Below are 10802 nucleotides of genomic sequence, written 5' to 3'. Positions count from 1 at the left end.
TGATGAAAGATGAGTGAAAATGGTGGAATGGAGAAAGTGGGAGGAAACGGGAGAACCCCGAGAAAACCCACGAGCACGGTGTTTGTCCACCACAAAGTTTGAGGCTAAATGAGACGGATGATTAAGACAAGTGAATGATGATAGAATATTTGGTGGAATGATAATGTAGGAGGAAACGGAGAATAATGTAGAAGAACACGTAGGGACTCAATGTTGTCCACCCCAAACTTACTTGGCCGTGAATCGAACCAACCACCTACACATTAGTAGTAAGCGCTTTACCACTTTTTTCTTTCTTTTAAGTTAACTGATTTACCGAACGTTCCTCAATAACTTGTCTTTACCTAATTATTTCTAGGTTTTGCTATATTTTACTCGTTTTTTTTCAGTAGCCAATTACGACAGTGGAACGAACACAAACATCGAGGAGTTAAAAATCCAAAAGCTTTCCGACCGGGAATCGAACCTGGGACCCCATGCAACAAAGGCGCACGTACTAGCCACAAGACCAGCGGGAAGGAGACCAGTGAGCACCATGTCCCCATAACTTAATTTAATTTAATAAATATAGAGCAGAAAGTTTAATGCAGTTGTCTGTATTTTTTTAATATTTAATTTTCCTTTAAACGTGTTTTAAATAGCTTTCTCGGATATCATTAATTAAATGGTTTTAAATAGTAAAGGGTGTTATGCTTACTTAATTTAATCTATCTCTATTTTAAGACACTAAATTGGTACAGGGGCGGATCCAGGACGGACATGGGGGGGAGCGGTGGGTTGTAATATTGCTACTTAGAGCTACTTTTACGAGCTCCAAACTCTGGGTTTTATTTATATATAAAATAAGAAAGTTTCCTCTTCTGGCGGGGGACCAATCTCCCCGATCGCCCCCCTGTGGTAAGAGTGGTATTAAGAGCTCCCTAGTTACCTTACCCAGATTAAGGATAAAGCAGTTTGTTGATATATGAAGTGAAAGAAATTGTGGCAAAAAAAAGGTAAAAAGGCTGATAAAGAAAATTAATAATTCCCTTATACTACTAAAATCCTGAATTATTTACAACATACTTCAATAAATAGAATTTCATTATAGAAAGGCTCTCAGGAACATAACAAGAGCGTTAGGGAATAGGTTAATAAACGTTTTTTGAAACATCCTTTTTGTTGCTGGTTGCAGGCCCGAATGCGAATAAAGTATTTTGGAATGATATGATTTCATTTTAGCGTCCTTTTCAACAGTGAGGATATATGGGCGTGGATCTACAACTTAACTTGGGATTCGAACCACATGAGTTCCCGCCGGTAATCGAACCGCTTGCCCCCACGCCAAAGGCGCCTACGCTAACCGCTTAGCCACGAAAGAGCTCTAAAGTATTTTGGCACGAGGAAGCCCTCACTAAAGCTGATTAGCTATACTTAGGGATGCGCATTAAATACAGTATTCACACATTCTTCTATAGTCAAAATTTGGACTTAACGAATTTGATGCTATCGTATCCATTATTATTATTAGAATGTTACATAAATGAAGCCCATAACGCGGTCATAAAAAATGAAAAGAAATCTTTGAGTCTAACGTCCCACGATTATGCCCGGTAGGCTAAGGGACGATCTTTAAAGCAAGTAAATGATAATGAAATAATTGGTGGAATGAAAAATCTATACTGGTAGCAGGGGCGGATCCAGGACCGACTTCTGGGGAGGCGGTGGGTTGTCATACTGCTACTTAGAGCTACTTTTAAGAGCTTCAAACTCTGGGATGGGTTTTATTTATATATAAAATAAGAAAGTTTCCTCTTCTGGGGGCAATCACCCCGATCGCCCCCCCTGGATCCGCCATTGACTGGAAGGTAGGAGGAAACAGAAGTGCCCCGAGAAAACCCACGAGCATGATGTTGTCCCCCACAAAGAAACTTGGGCGGGGATCGAACTAGGGACCCCCCACGCAGCAGAGGTAATCGCTCTACCACTTAACCACCGTTGGAAATTGATCCAGATCGGTTGGATGGTTCAAGAGTTATTAGGTTTTTATTTATTTTTATATATCTCCCCCTCCCTTCCACCACCCTAAGTACTACCGTCAAAGTGAAATGATAAAAACAATTTCCAGGCCCGAGCCTCACCTCATTGAAAATTGATCGAGATTGGTCGGGTGGTTCAAAAGTCATAAAGTCACAAGCATAGTCACTTTCAATATTATTATTATTATTATTATTATTATTATTATTATTATTATTATTATTATTATTATTATTATTATTATTATTATTTACAGGGACAAATTTGAACAACAGAAAAAACAAATGAACACTAAAAAAGACGGAAATAATTTAAAGTTACTTCATAAATTATATGTATATATACAATCACCACACACACACACACGCATACCCAGGAATTATCCTAGATTTATACGCACACATGCTTGGAGCGTGACTTCAAATCACACCGACAATCATGGAAGTACGTAGCTACTTAACAAACAAACCAATCAGAAAAGAATGATTCAGGGGGTCAATTATCTTCTTACAATTTGTGACGTTTGAGAAAAAAAAATAAAAGAAAACAATCAGCCAATACGTTTACTTCCTTCAGAGTACGAGATTGCATTTAAAAACAAAAACAAACAAAAAAAAATGAATAAAAAAAAGATGTGGAAAAACAAACAGCCGGTGCGCGGGGAGGATACTGAATGACACAATAAAAAGGTAGTGGAGTAACTCATCGGCTTCTTAAATGCCAAGTGAAGCCCAGCCGGTTTAGTTCGTCTGAAGATCATATATTTTTTTTTCTCAAACCACATGACTTTTCCAAGATAATATTGAAGCAGTGCTTGAAAGTCGCTGCTGAAGCGAGCAGGGACAAGAAAAGCCCGTGAAAGAGTTAGTATACTAACTCTGTTCTGTCAGGCAGTCGACCTTCTATCAAGCTCTGTGCGTGCAGTGGGAGAACATCACTTAATAAACAGTGCAGTTTTTACGTGCGGGGACCCAAGTCAAAATGATCGTTATCAAATTTCTTTCCGTGTTTTGGAGAACTTTTGTAATAGTGCTGGTACCACTTTTGTTACTTCCTCTACCACTAGTTACAGGAACCACAGTAAGTTCAAAGTTCTTTTTTAAAAAAATCATTTTTAAAGAAATAATTTATGCTTTCTGTAAGGTACAAATTGGAGGGAAAATGGGGCTGTAGAATGTAGGTCAGTGTAGCCAGTGACAGGTCAATGACAACATGACGAAGTGGCTAGAAAGTGTTAGCGATTTCGTAAACCGTGAACGTTTTCTTGGCGCGAAAGTCCACGAGGATTTTGTAGCCACCAAATGATATACATTTGGTTGGGTGATGCGTGGTCAACGCATAAACTCGAAAAGACATCGCTTTTGGCTCTCAAGACCAGAGTCTGTTATCTCTTGCTTCAGACAGCGCCCCCAGGTTAACACCGAAATTATGTGCGAGCCCCGGACCTCGTACACTGACTAAACACGCGCCAATTTAATCATTTGTTATACAGGTAGGGCCAGCTCTATCATACGTGCAACACATGCATTTGCACAAGGCGGCAAAATGTATCATAGCTGTATTATTTAAAATAAATATTACTTGTTGGAAACAAATTCCATGATGATGGTAGTTCAATTTACTAAGCTGACCTATTTGAATACTACATTCATAAATCATTTTTAGGTCGCATTAGCTTAAGGTCAGATGGAAAGTGCTCAAAGCAAATGGTCAAACAAATTCCAGCATGAATTGCTTGTTTGTTAAATACAAGAACTCACTTCTCGAACAGTAGGGAACACTTGTTCTATTTAGTTAGCTATCAAAGTTTTGATATAAAAACTGATCTTGTCTTTGTCACAAACATGTTCTTATCGTTGGTGGAAACAAGCTTTTTTTAATTTTTTTTTAAACAGACGTAAAAGGAAAATCAAGAAATAAAGATAAAAGAGCTAGTTGCATCGGAATTGCAAACTGATATATTGAAATTGAAGCTCGATATTGAATTTTATAAAAAGGATTACCATCTTTCCTCTGCAAACTAACGTAACATTTTTATGTAAAGAAAAAACGATAACGAGATTGTGTTTGTAGTGTTTAGACCTTTCTGAGTGCGAGTCCTCTTTCCCTCCTCTTCGTTCTTCATGATGGGAAAACTTAAAATCGTGGCTTTTATGATTTGTTCTTTCTGAATAAAGGGAGGCGGCAAATGATACCATTGCACGGGGCGGCCCTAAGCCTGTTTACAAGACCATAATTTGTTACATAATATGAGATTTTCGCTTTCAAAAAGAGAAAAAAGGAAATTCTAACCTAGGAACAGCTAAACAGATATGCCTATTCTTTTCTTATATTAAAGAAATCAAACAAGCCTTCCTCTCTGGTTTTATCACTAGCGCGCACGCCTTTGGTGAATGGGACCAGAGGTTCGATTCTCGTTGTCTTGAAATATGAATGCATCCGATGGTTGAAATTCAACCTTACTCTCTAGGTCCACATCTCCTATCGTCTCGATGCTATAAGAGGGGCACTAAACTCGAACCAGCCAGCAAATAAAAGAGACTAATCTTTTTGATTTTTAAGGAAGAGATCTTTGAAGCAAAGGAGGGCATCCGTAAGTTTCTCCGTGGTTAAATGATAAGTCTTGTCCTTGTTGTGCTAGAGAGAGACCCATGTGCAATTCCTGGCATTCAATAGGATGTAAAATACTGGAAGGAATTTTCACCACTTCATATTTTTGGAAGACAATTCTTCCATTATTAACTTAATGTAGGTGTGTAAATAAAGCGGCACTAGTAATGAGCAGTTTGGCTCTTTTCACAGATTCGATTCCTTTCAATCCATTCCGAACAACGATTTGTTCCTCTAGATCGAATCCTTTGGTTCCACAGGGCCTTACGCAGAGTCGTTCCGACGCGTAATTAGTGCCATACTAAAGAGTTCGACTAACATAGTATTTCGGCCTTTAGTATGACACTAATCACACGTTAAAACGACTCTGCACAAGGCCCGCAAAGTTTAAATGATTCAGTTTGCTAATTTGATTCCTTCAAACAAGGATTCGTTCCTCTCTGGATCGAATCCTTTGGTTCCGATAAGTTAAATAAGTCTGTAAGTTTTCGTATAGCTCTCCAATGCGGCTCTTTCATCCTAACTCGCGGCGAGGTGTGGTGGCAAACGGATCGTACTGTATAAGACGCTTATCTACTTATTTGCTCTCTCATTACTTATACAAGTGCGCATCGACTGGGGTTTCACCGGATCCGGATACCCCAAACTACCGAACTCAACATGTATTTGTACATTTTCTCAATAAAACTAAAATGTATTTGTTTAACAGGGAAATGATTGATGTAGCATGAAAAAATGATCTTACGCTTCATTTGTAACCTTTCTCTTATAAAAGCAAGCTAGTTCTATTAATTTCCTGTCTGAAAATATAGGCGGAAGTATTTTACAATTACTTATCGTCAGTGGCGTATTTACGATTTTCTTTCGGGGGGGGGGCTTTGCTAACTTTCGGGGAGGGCTTTGCCTGAAAATGTGAAAATTCTGCAAGATATTTCATATACTTTACTATAGTAAGTAAGATTTCGGGGGGGGCTTAAGCCCGGAAGCCCCCCCCCCCCTAAATACGCCACTGCTTATCGTATTTTCGAGTGCACTCCTGCACAAGCGGTACACGAGTGCTCCCGCCAGGAATGGCCTACATCTCGTTCAATACTACAAAGACGTAGTGGTGGCTTCTAGTATTGAATTCCCAAAGCTTTTACCCCTCCGAACAAAAATTCCTGGGTGCGCGCCTGTACTTGTTATAAAGCATTTGACACAAGTTTACACATTTTTAGCTTTTACACTTTCATAGTTACGAGGGTCACTATGAAAGTTTTGAGATGTGAAATAACTTACATATTTAAAAATCAATTTAACACTTACATTTTCTCAAAGTATTCACCATTACACTGTACACACTTTTGCATCCTCGAAAACCACTTTTGGAAGCAGTGTTGCCAGTCTTTTTCTTCAAATGTTGAAAGTTCATCCTCGTAAGCCACTACAGCTTCTTCAGGACTGCAAAATCTCTTCCCACGCATGCGATCTTTGATCCTGGGGAACAAAAAAAAATCACACGGGGCCAGGTCAGGGCTATTCAGTGGATGAGTCGTAAGTTTGACCTCCGTAGATTCTAAAAACTGAATTGCGATGTTGGCCGTGTGTTCGGACGCGTTGCCATGATGAAGCACGATCCCACGCAATCCAGTTCTTGGACGCCATTCTGGAAGCTTCTGGAACACTTTTGTTAGGCAAACAGTAGTGTACCACTGAGCAGTAACAGTCCTTTGTTCTTCAAGTGGAACAGTTGCAACATGGCCAGATTTGGAGAAGAAAGTTGCGACCATCTTCTTCCCCACACTTCGCGGTCGCTTCACTTTCGTGAGTGGATTTTCGTCTGGAAAGATCCAAACTGTAGACTGGCGTTTATTTTCAGGGTCAAACTGATAGATCCAAGTCTCATCACCAGTAACAGTGTCAGAGACGCGTCGAGGATTGCCTCCATCAAATCTTGCAAGCATTTCTTCACCATTCCACACACATGCGCTTCTGCTGTTCAGTCCAAGTATGAGGCACCCAACGAGATGAAACCTTCCTGAGCCGAAGATGATCATGAAGAATTTTTGTTACTGCTGGCGATCCAATGTTCACTGTAGATTTAATGTCCTTGAAAGCTGTTCGAGGATTTTCTCGAATCATTCGTTCCAAAGCGGCAATGTTTTCATCTGACAGAGCTGTTGCCAGACGTCCAGCTCTCTCTTCATCTTTAAGCGATGTCCGGCCTCTTCTGAATTCACCAAACCACCGAAAAATTGTAGCACGGGAAGGAGCAAGGTTTCCAAATGCCCCCTGCAAACGGTCAAGGCTTTGTGTCTCGCTCAAACCACTTTTGAAATCGTAAAGGATCATTGCCCGAAAATGTTCCCTTTCGAGCTCCATTCTAGACAGCCGAATACTGCTCACATCAACAAACAAGTGAAGGCGATACGGACACGCCGATAAGCGAGGCGAGTTGAAACTTCCTTCGCTTCTTTGCTCTGGATACCACTACCGAACGCAATTGTTGGAATCACTGGCGTAGCACACTTTTGCGGGCCCCCTGCAAAGTATAGAGAAGGGGCCCTAGTTGTAAAACCTATAGATATAAGGTTGAAGTTCTACTTCTTTAAATCTTTATTCATCGCAAGACTTTGGGGTCCCCTATACCTCGGGGCCCCCCGCACTGCGGGTGTTGCGGGGGCAGCTGCTACGTCACTGGTTGGAATTCAAATACTGTGCCACAACAATGCGTATCTCAAAACTTTCGTAGTGACCCTCGTATGATACTTTTGCTACTTTATACTACTTTTCTGACCGAAGTGCCCAAGAGGCTTTGATGCGCGGGCATTAATTACAAAAGAAGAAGAATCACTCTTATTGGCTGGTAAGTTACTGTAATGTGTTATTCTGATGGAACGGGAGATTGGAGTTACGGGTGGTAGAAGAAAAAGGTGGGAATCATACAAAGAGGGAGAGGAATATTTCGAAAGATGTTCATAATGTTTTATTTTTCTTGATAACATAGAGATAACATTATACATAGGACAAGAGCAAGTATATTGTCTGTTTCTTTCAAGTTTTGTATTTATTAAAATGTATTACTACGAATGCATGTTGAAACTGTTAAAAGAAGCAGGTGTTTTTGTTTTTCCTTTTTTTTGTTTTTTTAACGTAACTTTATTAGATGCGAAAACAAGTAGCTTTTCTGTCATGTGTATCTATCAAATAATACTAGCAGCTACTAATCTCGGGCTTTTGTGTAGAAGCGTCATTTGGGGAGAACAGGGGGCAACTGCCCTTCCTAAGTTTGACAAATACATATTTTCTAATCAATTGTATAATAATAATAATAATAATAATAATAATAATAATAATAATAATAATAATAATAATAATAATAATAATAATAATAATAAATGTGAACTCATATGTCATGGAGAATTTTGGTTTCCCTTTCGGGAGACTCGAGTTGTATTCCTGACGAGAGCTCGTATGGTTCGGATTTCATATTAAGCTGTAGGTCCACATCACATATAGCCTCGATACTGAAGGAGATGGTAAACTCCGAAGGAACCAACCAATCTAACCTATTGTTATAAAATACGGGACAAAAGTAAACGACCAAAAACACCATTAAAACTGGGTGATTTGGGTCTTTATTTTTGTCCCGTACTTACGTTCAACAAGATATTACGGAGAAAATACTAATATACCATTTTAAGATTTGTATACGCAAATAGCACGTATTCTGAAACTATATCAACTTAGGTATTGATTAAATTATGTGCACGTCACTGCATTGAATTACAGATAATGGTAGACCCTGTATTACAATTAAGGATCCCATATACTAGGTGGCCGCGATGGCTCAGTGGTAGAGCATTCACCTCTGGGGCATGGGGTTCTTGGTTCAATCCCTGCTCGCGCCAAGTGAGCTTTGTGGTGGCCAAACACCGTGTGCGTGACTCTTCTCATGGTTCTGCCGTTTCCTCCCTCCTGCTCCATTCCAACATTTCATTTATTTCTCATCATCATTGCCTCCTTTGGCCTAGCCGTATAACTTTAAAGATTTTTCATTTCATCTATATATATAAAAGAGAACGTACAAATCCTTTGTCCGCTCATCACGCTAATACGGCTGAACCAATTTCTTTCATTTTTGGGGGGTTATTAGGATTTGGACCCTAGATGGTTTTTATCATATCACTTTAATTTTTAATTACCAGTGTCTTGAGATAATTGACCATTCAAGTGTCCATAACGTACAAATCCTTTGTTAGTTCATCATAGGTATAAAAATAAACGTATTTATATGCAACCCGCATGACCGTGTCACTCGGCGGGTTAACATAAATGACAGGCGATATAATGTTAACATTTACTGCAATCTACTATGGTTTTTATCATATCACTTGAAAGCGAAAAAGTAAAAATTATCTAAGTAACAAAGTTTATTGCGTTCCGGGGTGACCCCAGCGAAGCGGGGTGAACGCTGCTAGTTTTCTCATAAATTAGAGACAATGATAGATATTTGGTCTCTTTTCCTTCTGAATCTTACAAGGATATAGTTTCGATGGCATGTATATCGCAAACCTTTATAAATGCATTGGTAGTCAGTTTATGAAATATAAATGGTTTAAAAGAATGAGGAGAAAAGGTGTTCAAAATTATCAGACACGATAAATAAAATATAGTAATTTTCTTCTTCTCGCGTGCCTATTTGTCCCTTCTGGAAGAGGCCTTAAAACAATTTCAAGGAACATTAAAAAAAAAAAAACACTAACTGGTTCAAGGGCGCACCCACATGGTGTTCCACCGGGTCGAGCCCCCCCCCCTCCCCCCCAAAAAAAATCTTTCTAGCTCAACATACATGTGTACAGGCACACTTTCTCAATAAAACTATATCGGTACTCGTTTAACAGGGAAATAACTGACGAAGCATGAAAATTTGATTTTACGCTTCATCTGTAATCTTTGTTTTATAAGGGTTCGCCGTGGCTCAGTGGTAGAATATTCACCTCTGGTGGATGGGTTCCTGGTTCGATCCCAGCTTGCGCCAAGTGAACTTTGTGATGGACAAACACCATGTGCGTGGATTTTCTGGGGGTTCTCCCGTTTCCTCCCATTTTCTTCATTTTACCATTTCATTCATTTCTCATCATCAGTGTTTTCTTTAGCCTAGTCGGCATAACCGTGGGACATAAAACTCAAAGATTTCGTTTCATCTTTTTTTCATTTTCTCTGTCTTATAAAAAAACAATATATCAAACATTTTTTTTCTGAAAATATCCTTGGAAATATTTTACAATTATTTATCGTGTTTTTCGGTGCAGAATAATACCCGTTCAGTACTACATACACGTAGTGGCTTGTTGTAAAGGACCCCCTCGCTCGCAAAGTTCGAATCCCTCCCAACAACAATTTCTGAGTGCGCGCCTGTTTTGGCTTTTAAAAGTGTTCAGGAGTTCTGTGTCATCTTTTTCATTCTTCATTATTTTTTTTTACCTCAAAATATTTGGGGAAGCACAGACTAGTACTGAACTTTTTTCTAATTATTTTTCACGGCTACATCCAGTGGCGGCGATTGGACGTCAAAAGTGGGGGGCAAGACATGATCTCAATATTTGTATATCAATGTTAGTTTTTTGGTTGCTTCTAACATTTTGTTTGATGAAAGGTTGTATAACTATTAGGATACTGTATTTTCCAGTTAAAATACCGTATATCTTGTTTCATATTTTACTAAGTAAATTGACAAGAGCAACGCAAGTAGATACTAGCACTTTGTACTCTTAAACAACGAAGGTGTAAGAAAAGATTTGATTCCTTGCTCATGAACATCTTAAAATTCTGTCTAGAAAATTAATTCGTGTGGTCAGATTAGGGGCTTATTTGATAACAAACTCGCAAAACAAACAGAAATGATAATATTAACCGAATAGTAATGAAAAATGAGGCTTGTTTTGCAAAAGTTATATTGAAACTGGGAATTAATGAACAACTTATATTTTTAATTCCATGCATGTTATTACATGTTATTACTCTTAGAAAAACAGTAAATACTACAAGGATATCCTGCGACATTTAAAGAACTACTTTTGCAGTTTCCCGAAAAACAATCGTTGCCATTAGGTACAGTTTTCACTTTCTTGGAATACATCAAAACCCAGCAATATTTAGAATCACTCCACACTCCAGTTATGCAAAATAATCCT

The 10802-nt window shown here is 38.8% G+C and overlaps 1 protein-coding gene across 1 annotated transcript in view; it reads left to right on the top strand.

Moving 5' to 3' along the window:
• The first annotated feature begins 2723 nt into the window (after positions 1-2723).
• The window catches only part of LOC145692720 (Na(+)/citrate cotransporter-like), a 117207-nt gene continuing 109128 nt past the window's right edge, over positions 2724-10802 (top strand). Inside the window, exon 1 of the mRNA XM_081768141.1 lies at positions 2724-3096. Coding sequence (XP_081624267.1) covers positions 2998-3096 — 99 coding nt within the window. The 5' untranslated portion in view covers positions 2724-2997. The remainder of the gene's footprint in view (positions 3097-10802) is intronic.

Source organism: Thermobia domestica, chromosome 8 (assembly GCF_964235325.1).
Source record: "Thermobia domestica chromosome 8, izTheDome1.hap1.1, whole genome shotgun sequence".
In the NCBI taxonomy this organism is placed as follows: domain Eukaryota; kingdom Metazoa; phylum Arthropoda; class Insecta; order Zygentoma; family Lepismatidae; genus Thermobia; species Thermobia domestica.
This window is presented reverse-complemented; position numbering and strand designations above follow the sequence as displayed.